The sequence below is a fragment of the Trypanosoma cruzi genome, genomic scaffold (assembly GCF_000209065.1).
Source record: "Trypanosoma cruzi strain CL Brener 1047053516817 genomic scaffold, whole genome shotgun sequence".
Taxonomy (NCBI): Eukaryota; Euglenozoa; class Kinetoplastea; order Trypanosomatida; family Trypanosomatidae; genus Trypanosoma; species Trypanosoma cruzi.
In genome coordinates this window covers 14115-38537 of record NW_001849364.1, presented here as the reverse complement: position 1 = coordinate 38537, position 24423 = coordinate 14115, and the positions used below count along the sequence as shown (strand labels likewise).

General features: G+C 49.0%; 13 protein-coding genes across 13 annotated transcripts, besides 30 other annotated features; all 13 read right to left on the bottom strand.

Annotated features, from left to right (window-relative positions):
• Positions 1-24423: part of a sequence feature (heterozygous, Esmeraldo-like haplotype) that runs on past the window's edge.
• Tc00.1047053510719.110 (actin-like protein, putative) lies at positions 146-1291 on the bottom strand (the record flags this gene model as incomplete). Its single annotated transcript, XM_814097.1, has 1 exon — positions 146-1291. The coding sequence occupies one exon, from the start codon at positions 1289-1291 to the stop codon at positions 146-148; it is 1146 nt and encodes a 381-aa protein (XP_819190.1).
• Positions 1821-1852: a microsatellite.
• Tc00.1047053510719.100 (hypothetical protein, conserved) lies at positions 1866-2345 on the bottom strand (the record flags this gene model as incomplete). Its single annotated transcript, XM_814096.1, has 1 exon — positions 1866-2345. One exon carries the CDS (start codon positions 2343-2345, stop codon positions 1866-1868), a length of 480 nt encoding a protein of 159 aa, XP_819189.1.
• Positions 2345-2394: a sequence feature (A-rich).
• Positions 2838-2869: a microsatellite.
• Positions 2952-2996: a sequence feature (A-rich).
• Positions 3140-4423, bottom strand: Tc00.1047053510719.90 (hypothetical protein, conserved; the record flags this gene model as incomplete). The annotated part of the gene is made up of 1 exon (XM_814095.1): positions 3140-4423. The coding sequence occupies one exon, from the start codon at positions 4421-4423 to the stop codon at positions 3140-3142; it is 1284 nt and encodes a 427-aa protein (XP_819188.1).
• Positions 4693-4717: a sequence feature (AT_rich).
• Positions 4927-12723, bottom strand: Tc00.1047053510719.80 (hypothetical protein, conserved; the record flags this gene model as incomplete). The annotated part of the gene is made up of 1 exon (XM_814094.1): positions 4927-12723. The coding sequence occupies one exon, from the start codon at positions 12721-12723 to the stop codon at positions 4927-4929; it is 7797 nt and encodes a 2598-aa protein (XP_819187.1).
• Positions 7780-7812: a microsatellite.
• Tc00.1047053510719.74 (hypothetical protein, conserved) lies at positions 12897-13466 on the bottom strand (the record flags this gene model as incomplete). The annotated part of the gene is made up of 1 exon (XM_814117.1): positions 12897-13466. One exon carries the CDS (start codon positions 13464-13466, stop codon positions 12897-12899), a length of 570 nt encoding a protein of 189 aa, XP_819210.1.
• Positions 14281-14334: a sequence feature (CT-rich).
• Positions 14678-14719: a sequence feature (GA-rich).
• Tc00.1047053510719.70 (hypothetical protein, conserved) lies at positions 14899-15570 on the bottom strand (the record flags this gene model as incomplete). Its single annotated transcript, XM_814093.1, has 1 exon — positions 14899-15570. One exon carries the CDS (start codon positions 15568-15570, stop codon positions 14899-14901), a length of 672 nt encoding a protein of 223 aa, XP_819186.1.
• Positions 16224-16245: a sequence feature (AT_rich).
• On the bottom strand, positions 16448-17185 carry Tc00.1047053510719.60 (biotin/lipoate protein ligase, putative; the record flags this gene model as incomplete). Its single annotated transcript, XM_814092.1, has 1 exon — positions 16448-17185. The coding sequence occupies one exon, from the start codon at positions 17183-17185 to the stop codon at positions 16448-16450; it is 738 nt and encodes a 245-aa protein (XP_819185.1).
• Positions 17231-17250: a microsatellite.
• Positions 17397-17439: a sequence feature (T-rich).
• On the bottom strand, positions 17725-18033 carry Tc00.1047053510719.50 (hypothetical protein, conserved; the record flags this gene model as incomplete). Its single annotated transcript, XM_814091.1, has 1 exon — positions 17725-18033. The coding sequence occupies one exon, from the start codon at positions 18031-18033 to the stop codon at positions 17725-17727; it is 309 nt and encodes a 102-aa protein (XP_819184.1).
• Positions 18222-18264: a microsatellite.
• Positions 18803-18833: a microsatellite.
• Positions 18969-19370, bottom strand: Tc00.1047053510719.40 (hypothetical protein, conserved; the record flags this gene model as incomplete). Its single annotated transcript, XM_814090.1, has 1 exon — positions 18969-19370. The coding sequence occupies one exon, from the start codon at positions 19368-19370 to the stop codon at positions 18969-18971; it is 402 nt and encodes a 133-aa protein (XP_819183.1).
• Positions 19388-19418: a microsatellite.
• Positions 19512-19546: a microsatellite.
• Positions 19729-19784: a sequence feature (CT-rich).
• On the bottom strand, positions 19929-20144 carry Tc00.1047053510719.35 (ribosomal protein L29, putative; the record flags this gene model as incomplete). Its single annotated transcript, XM_814118.1, has 1 exon — positions 19929-20144. One exon carries the CDS (start codon positions 20142-20144, stop codon positions 19929-19931), a length of 216 nt encoding a protein of 71 aa, XP_819211.1.
• Positions 20364-20420: a sequence feature (T-rich).
• Positions 20458-20673, bottom strand: Tc00.1047053510719.30 (ribosomal protein L29, putative; the record flags this gene model as incomplete). Its single annotated transcript, XM_814089.1, has 1 exon — positions 20458-20673. The coding sequence occupies one exon, from the start codon at positions 20671-20673 to the stop codon at positions 20458-20460; it is 216 nt and encodes a 71-aa protein (XP_819182.1).
• Positions 20702-20742: a sequence feature (T-rich).
• Tc00.1047053510719.20 (short-chain dehydrogenase, putative) lies at positions 20899-21804 on the bottom strand (the record flags this gene model as incomplete). The annotated part of the gene is made up of 1 exon (XM_814088.1): positions 20899-21804. One exon carries the CDS (start codon positions 21802-21804, stop codon positions 20899-20901), a length of 906 nt encoding a protein of 301 aa, XP_819181.1.
• Positions 21830-21867: a microsatellite.
• Positions 21978-22020: a microsatellite.
• Positions 22204-22231: a microsatellite.
• Positions 22280-22308: a microsatellite.
• Positions 22314-22433: a sequence feature (A-rich).
• Positions 22434-22464: a microsatellite.
• Positions 22465-22490: a sequence feature (A-rich).
• Positions 22561-22605: a microsatellite.
• On the bottom strand, positions 22673-23701 carry Tc00.1047053510719.10 (vacuolar protein sorting-associated protein-like, putative; the record flags this gene model as incomplete). Its single annotated transcript, XM_814087.1, has 1 exon — positions 22673-23701. The coding sequence occupies one exon, from the start codon at positions 23699-23701 to the stop codon at positions 22673-22675; it is 1029 nt and encodes a 342-aa protein (XP_819180.1).
• Positions 23815-23870: a sequence feature (T-rich).
• Positions 24237-24314: a sequence feature (A-rich).
• Positions 24398-24423: a microsatellite.

Here is a 24423-nt window from a genome sequence, read left to right as displayed (position 1 = left end):
TTTTACTCCATTTCCTTCATATCTGTTTTTTTCATTGTCGATGGCATCAGCCTCTCTCTCTCTCCATCTCTCCCTTTTTATTTACATACGACAGAATCTTTTCTTCGCTGAGTTTCATTGTTGTCTCCCCAGCCTCTTTTGTGCTCTACGCCCGTAAATGCACGGCGGCGGCCCCCTTCTCGTGGTATTCCTCCCGAGCAAGACACAAGTGCGAAAACGTTGGCATCGATGCCACAACGGAAGCACCGATCCAAGCGGCCAAGTCGCGATCTGGAAAAGCAACGCAATTGATCGTCTGTTCCCCACCGTTATTCCGCGCCGACACTTCTCGCTGCAGCCGCTGCTCGATACCGGGGAGCATCGTGTTCCCGCCGCCGAGCACAATGCTCTCCCATAAGCGCGGCTGTGCGTACGATGGTGCCCGCCGCACGACTTGTGTCACGGCCTCCGCCCACCCCACTTCTCTGTCGCCGGCACCGAAACCGGCGTCGTTCGCCCTCGAGGGGTTGAAGAGCAGCTCGGGGACCATGAACTGACTCTCGTGAAGAAAAATGCGCTGCTCATCGGGCAACTCGTAGCTATCGGGGCGTGGCTTATTGCGTAAATTTTTCAACTCAATTTCGGCATCGGCGGCGACGTAGCAGAGGAAACGCTTAATTTTATCGACAAGGCAGCGATCCTGTGGGGTGGAGAGGGCGTAGCCTTTACCCCGCAAATATTCAAGTAAACGATCCGTCAAGACACGTCCAGCTATGGGTGAGGAATAGAAAGTGTGATGCAGGCTGTAACCCTCCCAGACGGCATTTACTGTGGTGCAGTCCTCACCGCTGTCCACCACGAGACCCGTCGTGCGACCCGTGGAGTACAACGTCGCTGCCGCAGCATTCGTCATGGCAAGCAGTGGAACGTCAAAACTTTCAAAAAAAATTTCACAGATGCGTTCACGGTCCTCACGTGAAGTGCTGACGGGTTCCACCCAGAGCAGCGGTGTGTCATGTGGAACAAGAGGAAGCCATTTATACAATGCATCGTGTAGGATGTGCTCAAGGGCCTTGTGGCTGGCCACACGACGACTCTGGACGGGGTAACTGAGTTCCAAAAGTCCGCGCCGCTCCCACGCGGCATCCCCGGCAAATGTGTCACCGTGATGCTGCAACAGAGACCCGAGCATGCCGCTATTATACGGTGTGCCTACGACAGTTGGAGCCACCACGCGTGGTGCCTCCTCGCCACCAAAGCCAAGCCTGGTAGTGCTCGATCCCACATCCACCACCACAACAGAATGCTGCATTTTGTAACGTGAGGAGCTAACAGATCAATCCACAGCGCCACTTACAACCGTCATTAATAACAATAATAATAATAAAGTAATAAAAAGGAAGTAAACGTACAGTTTCCTTTTTTTTTCGGAAGAAACAGACAACATTGTGTAACCGAAACAGCGGCAATCATCCTTCCCATCGCCATTCAAATAAAAAGTAAAAAAAAAAAGCCTCCATATATACCACACAGACACACACAAAAAAAAAAAAAAAGGATGAGACAACAATTAAGGCGTCCAAACAATAATAAACCGTTCACCTTCCTAACAACGACAGACACTCGGAATTACAAACAAACACGCAAATACTAATGAATGTAACACACATATATACATCCCCCTCCCCCCAGTGAGCTGGCGTTACCATCCAATGTTACCACAACCCCCATCCCATTATCTTCACCCCACTTCCCTCCCCCCTACCACCACGTACTACACTAAAGCCACATTCCTATCTTTTTTTTTTTTTTTCCCCTTTTTTACTTTTGCCTTTCCCCACATATATATCTATATATATATATAATATACATAAAATTTGGCCATTTCACTTTTGCGGGGAAAATTCACCGCTGCGACTAACATAAAAGTCACCCTCCCGTGGATCAAACACAGCCGGCCTGTTGCCAATAACTTCCCTTGTCCCCTCGATAGCACTCTTGTGGGCCTCAAGGACTAAACTCATCTCCCTATTGCGTTGATAAAATTCATGCTCATTAAGAGCACCTAAAATCCAACGTTGTTTATTTGTGTTGAAGCTAAACGGTTGTTGACGAAAACACATAAAAACAACAACAAGCGTGACGCCCACAAGGGCCGCAGAAAGAAATATTTGATCTGGCACCAAAAGCATAAGAAATATTTTTCCCTCACGGTGGGTGCGCTGCGCTTGCTGAATGGATGCCACACGCGCATGAGCGTTCATATTATTATTGCGATACAGCATACCCTTCTCAGAGGCACGTGCGCCAGGAGAAAAAGCATGCAAATAAGGTTTCATCCCATTCCACAATGTTCGACGAAGCATTTTGTTTTTTTGTTTTTTTTTGTTTTTTTTAATTATTATATTTTTTTTTCCCCCTCTGGTTCTATCTCCTTTCTTTTTCCGTGTTTATGCCTTTGAATACGTTTCCTCTTTACTCGCCTCTTCCTTGAATTGCTTGAGGATGAGAATTAGTTTCTTGTTAGAACCTTTTGACTCCTGCGTAACGCTTACGATTTACCCGGAGGTAAAAGAGTAAAGAGTAAAGAGAGCAATAAAATCCCTGGAACCTTTTTCTCCTTTCCTGACCATGACGTGGGTGGGTAGGTGTAATGTAACGAAGAAAAAAAAAAAAAAGGGGGGGGGGGGGGAAAGAGGAGAAGAAGAAATCATATATTAAACATGACGGAAAGACTCACAGTCATTACAAAAGAAAGACAACACAACACAACACACATAAATAAAGATAACGAAAGAGAAGGACACTCATGTACACAAAATATGTGCATTTGTACAGCCGACCGCAGCGGTGACCTCTTTTTTTTTCTCCCTTTTTTTTTTTTTTTTTTACATCGTTTTGTCTTTTCGTTTCACTGTCGTCGGTTTTCATGACTGCCTCGACTGTTGGAATTTGGCGATAATTCTAATGCCTTTTTTCCATTTCCTTTTTTTTTTTTTTTTTTTTTTTGCTTTTTTGATATTAAAAATAAAAGGGAAAAAAGGGAGAGAAAGAGGGCGAATGTCTGCCTTTCATTCCTCTTCCCTCCCCCCTCATTTGGTACATAAGATGGCCGTATGCAGTGCGTGAAAGACCGGTCCCCTGTCAGAAAGGGGAAGTGTCACGCCAAGTACCCCATCGCCACCGCCTTGTTCTTAAACTGCTCAATGCCGCACACGCCATCCTGAGCGATGCTGGCAAAAACATCGTCGATTTGACTGTCGGTGAGTCCAAAGTCAACCTGCTTTGAGATCCTCCGTATGTCTTCAAGCGGTCGACCACCCGCAAAGTACTCGGACTTCACGCCGAGCTGGACATAATGAGACGGATACAAGAGGTGCGGCACGCGTGCTTCGTCCTTTAACTCCGTTAAGGCCACGAGCCCGTCAGCTCTCTTGCTGCCAAACGTAGACGTGAACCGCGAACGGAACCTGCCGCTGCCACCATCGATGCCGTCACTGTCAGTGTTGTTGGTGGTGGTGGTGGTGGTATTTTTGGTGCCATCTCCCATCAAACCCGTCTTGGAGGCCGCGGCGCGTGCGGACTGCTCCTCGCGTGCCTGCACCGTTGCAGGGTGTTGCGCCCAGCTGCTGAGCAACTCGCGTGCGGCGTCACCATCCCCACGGCGTGAACGGCGCACGGCAAGTTTTTCTGCCTTCTCTTCAAACGCGGAGTTATCAAAGCCGTACGTGCGGGGTCTACCAAGCTCCGTCTTCACCGCCGTTTTGTGGTCCTTCACAAGTTTCGGAAACGCCGTCGATATGGGGCGGTTCTCACACATCACATCCGCTGCTGTAATGGCGTCCTTCGCAAATGTCGCCCCAAAACGGTGTTGCGTGGGGTCGATGCCAATGCTCTCCCAGTCGTAGCCGCGATCCTTGCGCTCGCCGACAGGGTGCAGAACGTCAACATCCTTCCCGCCGTACATAACTCGCTTGACGCTTTCGCTGGGGTCAGAGCGCACACCAAACCCGTCGCGAGGGACGCGTACCTCATACGGTGGTGCCGGCGCGCGACCGAGTGGACGGCGAATGGAGGAAAGATACCTGCGCTCCAGTTGTTCATTCATCAACGCTGAAAGATGATTCGTGTCAGGCTGAAGACACAACAATGCACTTTCGCTGACATCATTTTTAATACCATGGCGTATTGACTCATCCACTGGTGGATCACGTGCGATGCCGTAGTGGCGGTACGTGCGGCCCACTTCCCCGCCACGTCTGTGGAACTTGATGAGGTCTGGTGTAACGCGGCCAGAGGAGTAATAGTTGGATGTCAACTGCGCGACGGTGCCACAGTCACGGCCAACGACACGACCGGCTGTGCGTATCTGCGGAGCTATGTGGCGTCGTGGCCGCGTGCCTCCAATTGTGTTCTCGTACACCGTGCACAACGGAGTGGACATGACAATTCCCAACTTCTCCCCGCTCTCGTTGATTGATCTTCCTTACCTTGCTTGCCTCTCGCTACGCGTGTACCTCACAGAGACGCAAGCGCAACCAGAAATGGCATTCCATTGCAGGCATGTTGAAGTGACAATTCACACACACACAAAAAAAAAAAAAAAAAGAAGAGGCACAAAAACAAACATTTTTCTTCCCCCACTCCACGCCTTTTTTCGCCTGTTGTTTTTTTTTTTTTATCGTAAAAAGAGAGGAAATAAACCGTCTTTTCTTTATATATATTATTTATATATAAACTTTCAGATGCCAAATAAAGTCACTTTCAAAAACACAAAAAGAAAGGGAAATCGCACGAAACGCTTTTTTTTTTTTTTTCTTCTATCCGTCTGGGCCGCTGACTACGGTATTTTTTGTATATATGTATATACTTACTGTATATTTTTATGTGTTTTGGCTGTGCCACGCTTCCCGCGTCAATCCTCCAACCATGTGCTTGTGGCCAAATTTACTCCTTCTTTTCGTGGCCGGCAGCGTTCACTTCCCTTTTGGCATCGTCAGCGGGGGCGATCCCCGCCTCGGGCCCCCTCAGTGCGTCGCCGCGATGTGAAAGGTTTTCTGTCATGCGGTTGCTCGGGGTGGCGTGCGGGGACTGAATGACGTCCGTCTCCGCGTCATACATCTGCCGGTTAAACCCCGTCAGGCGCAGAAGCCGCTCGGGTGATCGCAGCAGATCGACCAGCTCAATATACACGGACTGCTCGAGCGGCAGGTCTCCACACTCCCGGGCCACGGTAATGTACTCGATCAGCTGGGCGATCGGAGTAGGGTCCGCCATGTCACTCAGGATCGTGTACTTGGCCTTGTTTGCAAACATGCCGCGGAAGATACGGCCAAGGGCGAGAACAAACGTCGTGTAGAGAGCAACAATGCCAATGCCCTGCAGAAATGGCACGCCACCAACGGAGGGATCAGACAGTACCACAAAGTACATAGGAACCGGGTTGTAGTTGACATCCCCATTCCGTCGCTCAAAGTTAAACTTGCTGCAGCCCTCCCCGGTAGAGAGGCATCCCCACTCCGGGAAGCGTGTTTTGTTGCTATTCGGGATATTCCCATGTGTGAAGAGAGATTGGCACTCAACACACCAGTAACGGACCGTGTTGTTTAGCACAGAGTCCACCTCCTGCCGAAGAAGAATACTACAATCCATGACATTGACTCCGCCTCCACCATCAAAGGCGGCTAACCCATCCGGATGGCTAAAAAGAAAAGGCGTGTAGAAATTTTGCAACTTGACGTAACCCGTGCCATTCGTGGTCGGATTGTTCAACATGCGATGAATGTCACGGGCAGCTTCCCAAGAGAAAGTCCAGCTTTGTGTGTGCGAGACAAAATTCGACGTGCCGCTGCGTGAGAGTTCAATAGTCTGAAAAAGCTGCATTGTCGTTTTGTTTTCCATCACCTCCATGAGCTGTTCATTAAGCCGCCCATATGCCTGCGGGCTGATGGGCCACAGTTCGTTGCTGCATGAACTTACATTGACCAGCTGCAGCGTTTTCTTCGTGTTCATAATTCCATTCCGATCGAGCGAGGGACGTGTGCGGGCCAACCACAAGGACCATTCATTCGGAATCTCCTCCGCGGTAAATGTCGTTGATGCATAAAAAGGTTGCGAAGACATAAACGAAAGGCCCACTCGCAGCTGCGTCACCTCATTGGACTGCATCGAGGGGTTAAAGGTGGAGTAATACACAAGCGGAACCATCAGCGCCCCCACAAATAGGACAAGACGCGAGAGACCAGCAGTGACCTTTGTGGAACGGGGTATAGGCGTGCCTAGCGCCTGCCGCTGCTTGCATACGTTGTATAATTTGCACTGACGCTCAAAGACAATATCGTATAGGTCCTCGATCTTGAGGTAATTGTCAAGATGAAGCGACGTCTTCTCCACCGTCCAGTCGGTCACCACACGAATCTCCCAAAGAAACGGCAGGCAGCGGTACCAAAAATACAAATACCCTGCAATTCCCGACCGGCCGGCTGTCCATGTAAATGGATCATGACGACGATGTCGCGGATACCCAACCCGCACCTGAATCACCGCAATTGTCAAGGCAAGGATCTTCAATGTGAAAAACAAGTTCCCCACGACACGGGACGAAACCGTCAGGAGGTTTCCCCATAACATATAAAGAATGCAGTAGGCAACGCCCGTCACTGTGTTCAGCAGTAGCTTCCCCTTCATACACTGTGTGACGTACAACATGCGATCTGCGATCATGTAGAGGATGGAGACAAGCACCACTGTGACCATTGGGCCGGGGAGAAGATTCCGTTTGACACTCTCCTGAAGGGTATCCTCCACCCAACCGGATAACTTGTTGTAGCCAAAAACAAACACCAGCAGGGCAATGGCTTCTACGGTCGAATAGTAGATGTACCAGTCTCTACCGACACCGGGGATGGAGGTGGCATTCCGCACAAAACCCAACACGGCCAAACACACTTTTCTGTATATCCCCATCATACATGACGTGCGGCTGCGTCTGATGGGATCTTCCATCGGAGACCGGCCTGCTGGCAGCTGCTCCGTCCCGGATGCGGCATCCCCAAACGAAGACGGTGAATAAATAGCAGGAACGGACGAAGAAGGAGAAGGAGGAGGAAGAGGATCGTTATTGGTACCTTTTGTGTTCCCCGCAGCTTGCTCACCTTCCCTGGACCGCAGAATGTCCTTTCGGCTATAGACGCCATTTGCCAAACAGATGTCTTGATGCAGCAGCAGCGTCGCAAAGACAACAAAGTCCATCATCACATATGAGTACCCAATCCGCTGCTTCCAATACGCGCCCTCCGACACGTGCAGAATCGTCCACCCCAGGATTTTGAGAAGCCCTGGAGAATAGGAAACCTGCGCGAGTACGACATCAATCAGCGCCTTCAGTAGAATTCCAAGCGCCACGTAGAAAGAAAAGAATACAAAAATAGGACGTGGCGGAAACGGATGGTACGCGATCGCCACCACAAGCATGAAACAGAATGGCAGTAATTCCCACACACATTGTGAAAGCATAAAATTGATCATCGTCGCCAGGAGTACCACCATCACTGTATGCCGCTCCAAGGCTCGAATAGTAACCCAAAACAGCCGGCTGAAGAGCCCTCGATAATGTGCGGCCGTGTGACGATGTGGTTCATATGTATGCACCGCAAGCCAATTGGCTAATTTTGTGGCACTCACGTGAATGATGCGTTGGAGACCTGTTTTGAATTTGTGTGCACATGTGCCGCCCTTTTCGGATTTCTTTTTTGAGACCTTCACTTTATCGTCTGTCAACATACTCCCCTTCGCTGATCTTTCTTCTTTTTCTTCTTCTTCTTCTTCTTCTTCCCTTTTCAGCCGCGCAGCCGTGTCATCATCATCGTCGGCGATGCGCTGACGCGCCATCATCATCATCATCTTTTCATCCTTTAATTGTTGGCTGTTGGTTACCGCATTGGCTGAACATTTCTGGGTGGAACTGTCCTCCGGCACCCATGCGTGATGGGCCCCGTGCAATGTGCTCCGTATCTCCTCCAGCTTTGCGTGAAGGGCTCGGCTCCTAGCATCCGCCAACTGCTGCTCCGCCTCCTGCTTTCCCCTTAGCCAAGCCCATAACTCCTCGTGTCGAGTATGCCGCGTGGCCGTACGGTCGTACAGGTGCCGCAGAAGCTTCGTGTAGCGGAACTCGTCATACACGCGTGTTTGCAGCGTCACCATAAAGAGAAGCAACACGTGCAGTGAGCCCAGCTGGAAGGGCTTGCCTGCCTGCAGGAGACCCAAGACCTCACTAAGGCCATAATGTTCCAGGATAAACTGCCGCACATACGGTGCATTGCAGACGACAGTGAGGGTGATGAGAAACCAGTACGCCATCGTTATAAATGGCCAGAGAGAAAAGAAGGTCCAATGCAGCATCTCCATCTGCGCCACCTGCAGCAGCCCACCAATAATAAGAAGAAGATTGATGACGGAAGGCTGCGACATCACACCCGCGGCAAATGACAAAAAGGCTACGGGGCACAAATACGACACGGCAAAGACCATAAACGTCGTCACACGCCCAAGACAACTTGGCGGCAGAGACTCAACAAAAGACGGGACGACAAGATCAAACGTGTCACGTGGTAAAAGTTGAAGCGACCCCACAGAAGCCGCACGCACAAAATTTACAAGTGTCACATGCCCATTAAATTGGGATCGAAGCATAGAGAAAGATACGGCAGTGTCACCCGATTGCTGCCGACTTGTGTGGAGCAGCATGATGCCTAAAACACACCCCAGGAGAGTGTGATATCGTGACGTAAAGACCCAATACTCCCACATGCCATCCGTTTCCTTGGCTTCAGAGTAATCTGCAATCGCAGGAAATAACCTGTGTGCGGCGTTTAAAAGGAGTGCGTACTGCCACAAAACCATAAGGGAAAGCAGCAGCAGCAGCGGAAAGGAGTAAGAGACGCGATGTAATTGCTGCCGTCCCGTCGCCAGTAACAGGGGCAGCACTGCCAATCCCACGAAAGCTCCAATGCACGAATGACTGGAACAGGCAAGAACCAAAAGCAGCGTCAACACCAAACCCTCATATCCGGCGTAAAAAAAAAGTTGTGTGCATAAAACACTCTTCCAATTGCTACTTTCCGGCCCTTCCGTGCGCTGACGACGTCTCACTTCCCTGTTGGCCCCGCATGTATGAATACGAAGCAGCATGACAAAGAAAACAATCACTGGGCCAATGACGTGTTCAAAGAGTGCGTTGCCACCTTTTTTCTCCAAGCCAATCACTGCAGCAAGCGGCACATTATAGATACTGTACGTAATTTCAGGAACAAAGGAAAACTTGTACGTGTACAGAACAAGGATGTGCAGCACACAGTACACCAACACAGAGATATGGGTAAGGTCAAGGAGGAAGAACAGCATGTAGACTGAGCCAATCGCAGTAAACCGATACGTGGCGGCCAAAAAAAGCGATACCCAAACCAAAATTCCACCATAATCCGAACCAAACGCGGCAATCCAGTCCCCGAGTTTGTCCATAACTGCAAGTAGCCTCAACATGTGCCGGATAAAACGCTGGTCGTCGCTCTCCAAGCACGGCAGAGACACGCACTCCACAGGCACAACCCGCTGCTCACCCTCACTCTGTTCCCCTCGCTTCGGTTGTTCTTCTTGTTGCTCCACCGTCATTCCCACCAACCCACCCGATCCGTCGGGTTGTCGCGCCCATCGAGGCGGTGTCTCCCTCACGTGCTTCACGGCACGATGCAACATCGCCGTAGCAAAGGCGAGAAACCACGGGGCGAGAAACAATGTGAGTGGCATGTCCTCACGCACCGGATACAACCCGCTCTCCTGCTCACACCGCCTGGCATTTGTGGAATTCCCGCTGCCGTCCCCATCATGACCGCATAGGCGTTGGAAGACGTGCTCCCGTATTAAATCTGCAAGCTGCGTGAACTGACACACGGAGGTAACCACCACCACAATGCCGCTGTAGACACATGCAACAGACCACAACACCCCGAGAAATGCGCCCGATAACGAAAATGCGGCTGCCGATATGGTGAGAAGAAGAAAAAGTGCAAGAAACCCTTCCACAATGAATGAGTAATGCAAGAAGACGCCTAGTGCCACAAACACCGTCGTGGCAACCGTCATTGTGACTCGCATGGACCACTGGCGGGCAGTGTTGGAGTGGCAAAAACGGTCCCACTCGTGCAGTGACACTGCTGTTCCCCAAGAACGACATACACGAATTCTCAAGAATAAAAACGTCAAAATAAAGACAGCTACTACATACGGAATAGCCTCGTAACGCGAACGTAGTGGAACCAACCCAACAGTGGCGTACTGTAATGGACTGCCTGCAATGTAAACAGAAAGCGTAACAAACTCACTCACAAATGTAAATATAAGTTTAAAGGATGTTAAAAGCATGAGATATATCACCACAAACATCCATGCATCGTCCATCGAGTCTGGAAGGAAAAAGTACAGGACAAAAAGCAACAAAACAATCGCGTGTAGTATGTCCATTTGATACGTAAAAGATCCCACAATAAAGAGAAGTAAAAGGGCAATGAGAACAGCATGACGCATTAATAAAATCCCCGCCCAATGCACATAATAAGATAGGAGAGGGCTCTGTGAGTCATGCAGCTTCTCGCGTAGGAGGGCATCGCCAATTCCCTCTTTGCAAAGGCACTTCTCCTCCTCAGCAGTAGGCCGACGCCCAACCAGAAAAGAAAAAAGTTGCTCAAATGCCTCCGAGCTTTCGAGCGGCTCAGAAGGAACGTACGCAAGCAGTTCTGCTACACGTCGGGCCCCCAACTTGAATTCCGCATGTCGCCATATCCCCAGAAAGTCCAAAGAGGTATCGCCGCCACTTTCGCTAGAACTGTCTTTTCCATCGCTCAACGCAACAAATTCTCGAGTCACGTGTGAAGCCGTTGGTGATGATGGGGCAATTGATGGCAATGGCGGGGGGTGCGGTACGACGATTTCGTCCGGGTGATCTTCCTCTGAATGGGCAAGACGGTACTGCTGACGAATCGCCGCATCGGCTGCAAGCATAGCAAGAAATATAATCTCGCTGGAGATCACCTGTGCCAAACCCCACCACCGTCCCTCGTCACCAAGAAAGAGATGCCGTACGATGGGCGGCTGGATCGAAGCAGTGGCGAGCACAACGTACTGCACATTGACAAGAAAAAAATTCAAAACCAACGTTGGCCGCAGGAGAGACGCGAAGAAATGAAATCGCACCAGCTGCCCTAACATCATCGTCGGCAAAAGGCTCAGCGAGACGACACTGGGGAAAGCCACCATGTTCGCAGCCATGAATGCCAGTGGTAGCATACGGGAACTGGCAAAAAGTTTCCGCATCATCCACGTGCCGAGACTCCCACAGACAACTAAACCCCGTTCTAAATAATTCGTGCCAAAGGCTGCGCTACTGTTTGGTGACGAGTGTCCTGCTAGGGAGAGCCCGTGCGGTACGTTCAACGGACGACTTAAATGATGATTCGAGTGAGAAGGAACGGCAGCAGAAGCAAAATTAGGAGCCGATGGCACATCGGCATGATTAAAAACCACCGCCACGGATGTACCCTGAGTACCCTCGACCACGCGAGCATTGTTGTTTGACACCTCCTCACGTAGAAGCGGGTCCCCTGCATTCTGCTGTTGTAATTCCTTTCCATGGCACTCCATGGCCATCTGCGCGAGAAAAAGTGTCACCATCATGAGGCAGAGCTGCACAAAGCGACAAATGGCGATGTCTGCTGGTTGTTCGTACAATTTATTCAAGCCATACATGGGGTCCAAGTTGTCCAAAGCACATGCCACAGCGGCATTTTGAGAAACGCACGAAGCCACCAAAATGATGCAGCTCGCAAATGTCCCACACAACGAGCAAAAATGCAAGAAAAGGAGCAGAAAACGACGAGGACGAGAGCGCGCCGCACCAAATATCGTTCTGGCTCCTCCCAGCCCTACACACGAGAGGGCCATCATGCCAATCACCAGGAGAACACCAGCCAAAACGGTCGGGAAAATCAATCCCGTCGCGACGCTCATAAGTGCCCAAGAGACGGTCGTCAACAGTGGGCGCACACGCCCCATGGAGATGCGGCTTAAAAGTTTTTTTCTAAAATAAATAATATACACACAAATGAGGCCGGAAGGGACGCAGGCTCCTGCGAGGATCCATGCCTTGACGCCCGGCCCCGCCTCATAGATGCCAAAAGACTCAATGAGGACACGGTGATGCACAAAGAGCCCTCCCCGCGTACTCGGTGAGAAGGCAACGAGGAGATTTACGATAAGCGTGGAGAGCAGCTGCAGGACAGCAAAGAGAAACGCCAAAACAAGAACTATCGGTGATGTGGCACATTTGGGGTTTCGCAAGAGCATCATGTAAATAAGCAATACGGCGGCAGGTAGGTGGCCGCCCAACATCGCCGATGACGTCAAAAGCCCACTAAAAACTAAAGCAAAAGGATGTATCATTTTTGCCAATCCTAATTTGATGCTAAAAACTAACAGAACAATCCCCCAAAAGAAAATAAACACAAAAAAAAAGGCAATAACCATCACAAATAAGTAAACACGCATAAAAAGAGTAAAGGAATCATTGCAAGAGAAAAAAAAAAGATGTGCATTGCGGGTACAACACAAACACAAACACAAATGGAAGGTATTGAATGCATATAAGAAATATGCAAACGAGTCCACACACTGCCTCTCCACTGCCATTATCATCAAAAACAACAACAACAAAGGTATTATACCCCAACAGATTCACACATGCACACGAACCCACAAAGAGAAAAAAAAGGAACATAAAAACACACATAAGCCAAGATCATAGATGCATGCATGTCACATTATACGGGACGTTACAAAGGAGACAAAATCCACCCAAATGACTAAATTCATCCCGAGCGGCCGTAAATGTTTGAACGGGCACCTTTCGTTTCATCCGACACGCCCCATCGTCGCTGCAGTTTCCCATGTGACTTGATAAGGTTCCACATGTGTCGCCGACGCCAATGACTTAGCGCAACATTTTCCACAGTGTTCTCTGCTATGATAGACTGAATACGGGAGTTGACGTAGTTGTCCATGGAAGTCATACCCGTGGCCTTTGTCTCCTCCGTCAGCACGCCCTGTCCCCAGCGCATAATTTGTTCATGGGACGGGTGAGAAAAAAGTACTCCGCCGTCCTGCAGCGCAAAGGCACGAAAGTTAGGAGACAACGTTCTTGTGGTGGGCACCAAAGATGTGTCGTCTGCAAACACGTTTCCAGACAAAAGGGGTAGCGGCTGGACACGAAAGGTGCGATCCTTCTTAGGTGTGTAAACACTCATGCCGAAGCCACCAAAACCGTACCGAATAAACCCACGGTTGTACACACGACCAAACCGTGTGCCTGCGTTGGGGTGCTGCGACCGCTTTTTCTGGTGCGACTGCACCCGCAGCCACACTTTACAAAGACGCAACATAATCCTCTAGAACCTGCTTCCTCCTTCACTCCCTCTATGTGTATTAACGCTATTCAGTCTTTTTTCTCCTACAGACGGATGCGGTTTAAAAACGTTTCAGCACCGGAAACACTATCCGCACCTGTGTCCTTCCTTTCTTAATGGCCTTGCTTCCGCCGACCACACCACAGTCCCTAGCGTTGCAAAGAAAAAGTAAATAACAAGAAAATAAAGGAAATAAGAAAAAATATATACATATATTTCTGTATACATGCATGCATGTACATGTACAAATAAACCAGAAAGCCTTGGTGGCTGGTACATCACGCCGACGTTCCACATATTGTGGATAGCAAAAAGCATACATGAGTGCACAGCATTCCCTTGTGGACGGATAACGGAAAGGCTCATCATCTTCCGCTGCTACTCAAATCCTTCCTCTTCTGGGGGCATCATCGTGTTCGTAATGGCACCACGCTTGGCACGCAACGCCAAAATCCGCTGTGGTACCACCACCTCCTCGTTGGGGTACAAAAATTCCCTGAACGACGATGGCTGTTCCGCTGCAAATGCTCTCGCCTGTCGCTTTAGAATCGCCTCCAAGTCGCGTTTCAAGGCGCTCTCAAGCCGCGTCATGGCCGCAAGAAACTCGGCATGTGGCGACTTCCCTCCTACATCCGCCATATTTATTACGCGACCGTCGTTGTTGTCTCTCTCCTCCTCTTATTACCGCTTCCTTACAATCAAGTAAAAAATCATATACAACTGTGTGTATAGGTTTTACCGTTAGAGAGATAAGCCTATTAGATTGTGGGCCAAATGTGCATTACCCCGTGAGAAGGGGGGGGGAAGGGGAAAGAATCAGAGAAAAAAAAAGAGAGAGAGAGAGTGGAGCTTTATTAAGGCGCATTTTTAATGTGTATGTATGCGGTGCTAAAGAGGTAAGGAAAAAGATGGCCAGCAGATAAAATACACCAACACAAACTCATGCACATGAATAAAACTGTGCCTTTTTTTTTTTTTTTTTTCTTCCATCTTCTCTATGAATTCATCGTCCCTTCTATCACACCGACACAGAGAAACATCCCATACAACCCACCCAAGCACTCACACACCCCATTAGCCATGAGAATATGTGCTTGAAAGCAGAAAGGTCAAGGAAGGTGCATAAAAACCCGGCATTTTAACTGCAGTAAAGGTTTTTGCCACAATCCGCCCTATTGACATTATTCCTTTCTTTTTTTTTCTTTTTCTCTCCCTTTCTCTCTCTCTCTTATTCTTCAACTGGTCTTTTGAAGTAAATCATATGACCACATATATATATATATGTGCACACAGGCATCCATACTCATGTGCACACGCTCTCTTCCCCCCTCCCTTTTCCACCCGCAAACGGTGCCGCAAGCGCAGTGTTTTTGTGTCTGTGTGCGTTGTGTTGTGGTGACACATCACTTCATCCTCGTCCTCCACCGCCGTTCATCGCACGCTCAAGAATGGCTTTCATGGCCTTCAAGTGCTTCACCCTCAGCGCCGTCAAATCAACGTCCCCATTGCTGATGATGAGAGAAGGGTCCTCCCTGCGAAAGTACGCCTCCAGTTCACCCAAGACGGACTCATCCGCGCTCTCAAAGGCGCTGATTATTTTGTCTAGCTCGGCGTTTGGCGCAGGCTGCTCTTCCGCAAGACGCTCCCGCAGCCTTGCCAGTATCCCCTGACATTTTTTGGCCTCTTTAACCAAAGCGGAGTCGGCGCCGTTATACTTCTCGCAGTTGCTCCAAATCTTCTCCACATCTGCCAACACCTGAGAAGCTTGAGAGTAGTGACCCCCCTCGGCAATGCGGTCTAGCACGGTACGCAGCGACATGGGCTCCGTCACAACCTCATAGTAGTTGAAAACACCCAATTCCAGTGCGTTTACAGGCTCCCGAAAGGACGCCGATGCACTCTCCTCCGCGTAAAGTTTGTACAGGCAGTCGTAGATGTCACGAACCTCCGGGACGGTACTGAGATCACTACGGAACACGTGTTTTCCCTTTGGGAGCGGATGCGGGTGAGAGAGTGCGCAGTCAATGTAAGCTATCCAGTGGTTGACCTCGTCCACGGCCTTCCGACCCGTAGAGCCCATGCTTCCTTCTGTCGTGACGTCTTTTATTTTGGTGTTGTCCCCCTCCCGGTTTCAATTGGAGGCAACGCGGATCGTCACTTCAACTCACAACGTGCCGCGTTATCCAAAACTCAAGCGACGGCACACGCTGAGTGACAAATTAAAACGTCAATAAAAGAAGGTGGGCAAGAGGGAAAAAAGAAAAGAAAAAAAAATGTAGTCGTTCAAGGAAAAAAAAAATATTGTACCAACACCTGCTAGCGATCAAGAGTGTAGACATGTGCGCTTAGCTGAGGCCCGCGTGCCCACAAAGACGGAGCGGACGACACAACGGGCGGAGATGACCGTTTGGTTCCATGCGCCCAACATCCCCCACACTCCGACTGAGACCCATTCAAACACGCATGCGCAAACGTAGAAGGATGTGTTCATAAATAAAAACCGCAATGATCACCGGGCCTCTTTGTGAAAAGGACAACGTGGCATTCATCAAGAGGCCCCGCCACCTCCCAACCTCCCCTCGTGGAGAGCAGCAGTAGAAAGAGAGTGGAACAAAAGGAAAAAAGACCTCCACTTCCTGCCTTCCCTCGCGGCATCTTAAGAAACAACCCAATCCACACGTAAAAAAAAGAAGGAAAAAAACGCCTACGACCAACAAAAAAAAACACACTTTCATTTATTTATTTATTTTTATTTGGCCCCGTGTGGCCGCACGTTTTCTCTACGAAAGCCCTTTTTTTTTTTTTTTTTTTGTTATTGTTTTGTAATGATACACAGAGAAACGGCGCTGTGGTTCACGTATGCAATCGATGGGGCAGTAATCAGCCGCACGTGGTGGTGACAACTCCCATCCATCATCGCCCACACGCACACAAACACACACGCGCACTTCCAGAGGCTAAAAAAGGTATTCCGCCATGAGAGTGTCCTCCGTGCCGTCCGGCCTCGAGACGATGAGATGTCCCCACTCATTCAGCCGCAGGGCGCGTAGTTCCTCCGGATCACGTCCCGTTGGCGTGCGGCGATGAAGTGAAAGACTTTTGTCCATCGCTGCGTCAAACCTCGTCACAAGGATCTTGCGTGTCAACGCCGTGTCTGAAATCATCTGGAAGAAATGCTTCCAGACAAGCTCCGCCAGCTGCGCTGGTGTGACTTTTGGCTGCCCCAAAGTTGCCGCAACCTCATTGACGGTGGTGGACGCCCGACCGCTATCCGTCACCGGCGGCGCCAGCTCGACATTCATACCAATCCCAATAATCAGGCTCTCTCCCTCACTCTCCACGAGACTTCCGCCAATCTTTTTCCCGGCGTATATAATATCATTTGGCCACTTCACATGTACATCGGCCCCTTTGATGACACTCATGATGGCGGCACGGCAGACAAGCCCCGTGAGGAGCGGTAAGACAGGAGTAATCTCCGGCGTGACACTTTTTTCGGGGATGCAAAGCGTGAAGTACATGTTGCCCTTTGGTGAAATCCACACACGTTCACCCGTGCCACGCCCCCTCACCTGCGACTCTGCAAGAACGGCAAAGGGAGCACCATTCGCAGCAGTCAACATCTGACGCGCGGCATCCATCGTGGAGGTCACTTCACCGACGTGGTGAATATTTGGCGGCACATCCATTGGCATGACGGCACACACACACACAAAATAAAAAGAAACGAGATGTCAGGCAAAAAAAAAAAAAAAAAAAAGAGTTTGCGTCTCTGTTTCCCTCCCGCTCGTGTCAAAATCGACGTCGCCGGCAAATTGCGTGGATTTGTCCTTTCTCGTTCTTTTCCCTTCCCCTATCTCAACCTTCCAACGCACCCCACACAGACACAAATGTCACGGAAGATTTAAGACAAGAAAAAAAAAAAAAAAAACTAAAAAAACAACAACAATGCAGAGACATTTACACGCAGAACTATTCCGTTCAGAAGAATTAATAAATAATGATCACGGCGGTACAAACCGGTGTATACATGCGTCTACCATACAAGGCAAGAAAAAAAAAAAAAAACACAAAAAAGCACCGTTCATCCTCCGTGATGAGCACGCATGCAAAACATCAACCGTGATTTTACGGGAAAGCAACACCGCACAAAAAACAACACTAACAGATGTATGGGCTTCCAGCAGAACTCCCCACCCCGCGCACACGCAGAGTCACACGTGTGGGTGCAATATCAACGAAATGGAGTTGGGAAGCCTGGTTCATCCTGCTTGTCCGCCACACGCACGCGGAACCCCCTAAAATTCATGCGTGATGCATTCGCATAAGCGTTCTTAGCGAGTGACTTCTGCCATGGCGGCAAGACCCTGTCTGGAACGAACATAATTCCCTCTGCGGCCTTCGTTTCAAAGCGCTCAAGTTTCTCACGATTCTCAATTTCGTGGCGATCTTTCATAGTTGGTTTGTACGGTTCACGGCGGCGCATCAGGAGCATCTGGAAGTTGGTGATCTTTGGCCGCTTGACGAGCCGACGCAACGTCATCCCGCCCCACCAACCAGCGCCGTATTTCGCTTCCTTTCCGCTCCCCCCTCCTTTGCGCCCCTTGTCTCTGTGTATCCCACTGTGCCCCCTCTTCTTTCCCTTTTTCTCGGCAGCTGTCGAGAATAATGATGATGTCTCTTGGATTACTTTACAGGAATGCGGACCCTCGTTGTGTCGCACTTATTACCAAAACAAATCAAAAGAAAAGAGGGAAGAAAAAAAAAAAAAAGAGGCACACACACGCACGCACATACTCAAACATACATCGATCCATCCGTATATGATGTGCATTCATGGGGAACATTTACAATAAACAAATGCCTGATATTAATGTAAAAATGCCTGTGCATGATGCCTGTCGCGGAACACACACAAGAAAACATATTTACAAGAAAAGAAAAAAAAACAATAGGGGGAGTCACTGACGGGCCGTGGATGTCGTTCATGTATTTTCTCTGTTTTCTGTGTGTGTTGTGCAACACTCGTGTATATGCAATGCGATGCCAAAGAAACACGCAAGCATTAACCCAAAAGGGAGCCAATAGCCACCCTTCATTTACGAACAAGCAAAGAAATTCCCTCCACAGGCTTACCTCCCCCCTCCCTCCCTCAATGTATTTCGTAAAATGAGATAAACACATACAAAGCATGTTTGGATTTTCTTACACCTGCAAATAATAGCCATCATCATCAACAACAACAAAAAAGGGAGAGCGTGTCCGCTACTTCCACCTTCAGCAGCACAACAATACAAAATCTCCACCGCCCAACATATACACACACACACACACACACACACAAAAATGCATCCTTTCCAACGCCGCCACAATCAATATTTTCATCATCATTACCCTCCTCCCTCTCGTGCCCCATGCACGGAGCACATTTCCCGTTTTTGTTCTCTCTCTCTCTCTCTCTGTTAGTTTTCTCTTCTCTTAATTATTTCCTGCCGTTGTATTCATCTCCGTCGTTTCTGTTGTCGTTGCGTCGGCAGGATCTGTCACCGGCTCCAGCGGGCGGAAAGAAAGACGGCCGAGGTTCCGAAATAAAAGAAAGACTAGCGTCAGCAACACCGTGTGCTTTAACAGGTCACCAGGGGAGGGTAGACTAGCTAAAGGATTATGCCGCACGTACTGCAGCTCGTCCCGCAGACGAACAATTCGATACTTCAACAACTTTGACTGAAGAGAGGCAAAGTCAGATGTCAGGCTGCTCGCCATATCCGTTCCATTCGCGCTGCATTGCGCTAATGTCTCCTCAAACGTCTTCCGCTGGGACGGCTCGTGTAGGAACGCGCTGACAGGTGTGCGTGCAAGATGGGCCGTGCGACGCCACATTTAGATACCAACAGTACTTTTCTTTTTTTTTTTTTTCTTTTTTTTTTTACTCCTGCCCCCTTCAAGATGTGGGAGTCGCTACCGGACTACACTGGCACAGGCAAAAACACACTCTCAAACACACGCTCTAATCTCCCCCAATATATGTATATATATATATATATGTATAATGTATAAACACCTGCTAATGCCCCCCAAATATTACCTTCAACGCCAAAAAGGGAAAAGAGATACGAAAAACAACAACAAAAAAAGTGTTTGCATGTGAGAAACGATGGCCTTTCCAACAGCCGCCCTCTTTCCCCATCAGAAGGTTTGGAAATGAGAAAAAAGGTGCGTGATGGCCACACACACACACAGAGAGAGAGAGAGAGAAAGAGTCAGCGTGAGAAAAAAAGAAAAAAGAAAAAATAGGAGGAAGCAGGAGCCAGTCTCTCCTCGTGTAAATAAGTACAAGAGAGCCACAGAGAAACGACGGGGAATATGAACGCCCCATCACACACACACACACACGTGCATGCAAAATACCATTTTATTCCCCTTTTACACCTTTCGGGTCTAATTCTGCTTGGCGTTGTGTGCAGCAAGACGCTCACGGCGGGCCTTCACGGCAGCCTTCTGGTTGTTCTTGCGCACACGTCGGGCGTTGATGAGAGCCGGCAGCCAGCTGCCACGCTTCGAGTTGTGAAGATACATCGGCAGCGCGCGCTTGATGCCATTGCGATGGTTCTTCCGCGACTGGTTGTGGTTCGTGTGGTTCTTCGACTTGGCCATTGTTGATCCTCACTTCCTTAGAAGTATTTAATTCGCAGGGAAATCACCAAACCAAAGAAAAAAAAAGGAGGGGGCAAAAGAAGGTCCAATTAGATGGAGAACGCATCGACAAAAGACACGCACTCTCTCCATGCCCGCAAAGAAATGTGTCCACCCCCGGTGAAAGAAGACGGAACAAAAAGAGTTTTGTTTCCTCTTAGCCTCAACAGGCAATCAACCAAAAAAAAAAAGAAAAGGACAAAAAGAAATAAACAAAAAAAAAAAAAGAAAAGAAAAGAGAGGATCCATTCAAGTCCAACGCGACCTTCCGGGTCTAATTCTGCTTGGCGTTGTGTGCAGCAAGACGCTCACGGCGGGCCTTCACGGCAGCCTTCTGGTTGTTCTTGCGCACACGACGGGCGTTGATGAGAGCCGGCAGCCAGCTGCCACGCTTCGAGTTGTGAAGATACATCGGCAGCGCGCGCTTGATGCCATTGCGATGGTTCTTCCGCGACTGGTTGTGGTTCGTGTGGTTCTTCGACTTGGCCATTGTTGATCCTTCCCTCCAGGCACCACGCAAAGAAGAAGAAAAAAAAAAAAAATAGAAATGAATAAAAAACGTTGTTTTTTGGTGTGTTTTTTTTTGGGGGGGGGAATGCGCAGGCTCAAGCATTCCGTATATATAAAGAAAGAGAGAGAAAGAAGTGGGTGGGAAATATATATATATATAAAAGAGAAAAATAGACTCATTAAGGCCGTGAGAAGCGGGTACCGATTATTTTTGAAGCGAGTGAAGACTGATCTTCTTCGCCCTGGCATCAATGAATTTCGTAAAGATGGGCCGCAGAATGTATCCCAGCTTACCTGAAAGTGTTGTCAGCACCTCGGCGTCCCCGCGAAGTGCACCGTCGAGACAAGCCCGTGCACACACGTGCGCTGGCACACCGCGGCGAGTGTTGCTGGATGCAAAAGCACCTGTAAGTTGGGCCCGTTGGTGGAAGTCTGTATCGACGTAACCGGGGCAGCACAACGTGATGGGCACCGCCGTCTCCCCGCGTAGTGCGTTCATGAATCCTTGAATGGCGTGCTTGGATGCCGTATATGCAGAGCGGTACACTGAAGGCAGTACGCCTGCCAAAGATGACAAGACGATGACCCGCGACGAACAGGCCGCGGAGTTTGACTTCTCGAGTGCTGGCAATAGGTGCTGCAGTAGACGAACGTTGGAGAAGTAATTAATCTGCATCATTTTGTCACAGACATCGTTGAAGCTTGGATCACTTGAAAAGGGAACAATCGCGCCCGCCCCAGCGTTGAGGACTACGTACTTGAGGGGCTCTTGCCGTCCCTGCAGCGCGTCGCCCACTTTGTCGGTGCCCTCCACCGTGCTGAGGTCTGCCACGACAACCTCGGCGGTTGGCGCCCCCAACGATAAGCACGAGGCCCGCGCCGCATGCAAATTCTCGGCATTGCGACCGACAAGCACAACGTGGCAGCCGGCCCGGGCAAAAAGATATGCGAACTCCAGGCCGATGCCAGATCCCCCACCGGTGACGACCGCAATGCTGCCCGGTACAAGTCTTTCACCACGGCGATGACGAAACACGCGATACAAAAGCCATTGGATTAAAAAAAAGGCTACGACAGATGACAAAAGCGTCTTCTTTTCAAGCACAAACATCCCATGTGCCAATAAGTCACGTGCCTTTCTTTTTTTTTCCTTTTTCTTTTTTTTTTTTTTTTTGTGTGTGTGTCTGTCTGTGCGCTGTTGTTGCTTTAAATCCTTGTCGGGTTGCTGCTTAGCCGAGCGTGTAATGAAGTGGTGCGTGTGATGCTTCGTGGTGTAGGCGACAGCAAACAAACAAACAAACAAACAGACAAACAACACACACACAAAAAAGAAAAAAGAAAAGAAGGCAGGAAATAAGTGTTATTGTGGATGTGGATGTCTTTTGCCTTTTTAACAATGATGGGGGGAAAACACGTCAACACCCCTCTCGTGTGTGCATGTATTTTTGGTTGTTTTTGTTTTCCCAGGGGCCGCACACGGAAGAATCCCCCCCCCCAAAAAAAAAATAATAATAAATAAATAAATAAATAAATAAATAGAAGCATGAGAATGGTTAAAACCAAAAAGACGCAGAGAACACACAAGAAAAGAAAGAAAGAAAGAAAAAAAAGAAGACGTCTTCTTCCTTCCATTTCGTCTTTCTTTTTTTTTTCTTTACACTTCTCTTCTCCTCTTCTCTCCCCCTTGTTCTTTTCCGTCTTTTTCTTTTTGGTTCCCTCATTTGTCTTTTTCTTCCGTTGCCTCCTCCTCCTCCTCCTCCTCCTCCTCCTCTTTTTTTTTGTTTTTTTCTTCTTTTCCACTTTGCCTTCCCACTTCATGTAACGTTTTGTAATGGAGAGAAGTCTGGGCAGTTCGGTGCTCATGCTTACACAAATAAATACACACACACACACACACTCATGTAGACATGCATCATCATAATGATAGATGAGAAAAAAAAGGCAATCTGTGTTTGGGTGAATATCTTATTTTTTGCTTCTCAGGGTGATTCCGTGGCAGCACCGGTGGGTGCCTCCTGCCCGTGTCTACGATATAATGTAATCTCCTGCTGCTTAAAGTACCGCCGGCCTTCCCCTGTGATGAGCACCAAGTTCAAAAAGTACAGTACTCGAAAGCAGTTATGCACATTGGGGTATGTTGGGGTGAGGTGAGGGATAGAGCGGAGGTACAGGCGTATCGGCACCACCTCCCCCACAATCGGTGTGCCGTCCATGATTTCAAACTTCTGCAGGGTTTCACTTTGCATGATGTCTGTAGCGTTGCCAGGGCCAATAAATTCTTTCCGTACAACTCCCACCTCACCGTATTTAATATCCATGTCAGCTATTTTAAATGTCACTTTCCCTAATACACGTTCCTGGAGGTGAAAGATCTTCTTGTCATACTTAAACTCAATGTGTAGAAAGTTCTCAACGCCCACGTCCATCGATATCGATTGCGGGCCAAATACCGTTTCGCGGAAATAACTACGGTGTCGTGAGGCGTCTGGTTGGGTCTCACTCATGTGTGCATCCACTTTACTCACCCACACCTCCACCAACTCTGTGATGTTTTTGACGGGGCGGTAAATGGTGACACGTACGTAATACGACACACGGGCATTCATACCGCGGTACGACTCGTACTCCCGTGGCGCAGCAAAGTTAAACTCCAACGATGTCACCGAGCGAAATGTATCGGGTTCAAAAAGTTTATCCTGCCGCATAAATTCAACTTTTTCCTCACTCTCCTCGAAGGTTGCGATGACCCCCACTAACTCCAGAAGGACACCGTTGTGGCGGTATGCCCCCTTCGGTGTGAGCACCACACGACCGCACACCGGCTCGTTATCGGAGAACAAATGTAGCCGCTCGCTTTTACGCTCGTAGGGGTCGTCCACCGTCACCATGCTCTCATCCATCTTTCCGTCAAAGATAAAGCGCACATCGCAGCCATCCACCTTGCGGAGAAGTCGACCCAAAAGGCCTGGATTCCGCTCCTTCTCTTGCAGACGCTCCCTCTCCAGCATTGCTAAAAGCAGCGCCCTCACTGCAGCGGGGCCAACCCACGTGCACAAACGAACAAAAGAGGGGGAAAAAAAAAAGGAAAGAGAAAAGATAAAAAAAGGGTTCAAGCAGATGGAAAAGACAAAAAAAAAAAAAAAAAAAAGGCACCAACAAGAAAGAAAGAAAAGAAAATACACATGAAAATGATACACCGCTCCATATGGTAATGGTAATGGTGGTGGTGGTATAAATGCACAGAAGACTCCCTCCCCTCCCACCCCTCCAGTGGCGTTGCCCACCCGTCATACTGCAAGTTGTTAGGCTGCACCCACAAAGAGTCTCCAATTCAAACATAAAAGAAGTGAGAAACAAATTTACAGAAGCACACACACACACACGTACCAGAAGAAAAAAAGAAAAAAAAAAAAAGAGGTTACCGCATAAAATTTGCATGTGAAGAAGGCAGCTGTGGGTATTTATGCATAAATGCACCTCGCAGCGGACGCGTGATCCGTTGGGTGTTCCTCCACCCGTTCCCTCGAGCCCTGCTGGCCCTCTTTTTTCTTTTTCTTTTATTTTTTATATCCGATGTGTGTGTTGTTTTTGTTTTGTTGTTTGTTTTTCATTTATGTTCTTCTGTGATGTACACAAGTCACTCTTTGCACGCAATTTCCTTCAAAAAGAACCCCCCACCGGGAGAAATCTAAACAAAACATACCGGGGAGGGAGGGGGGGGGGGGGGGGG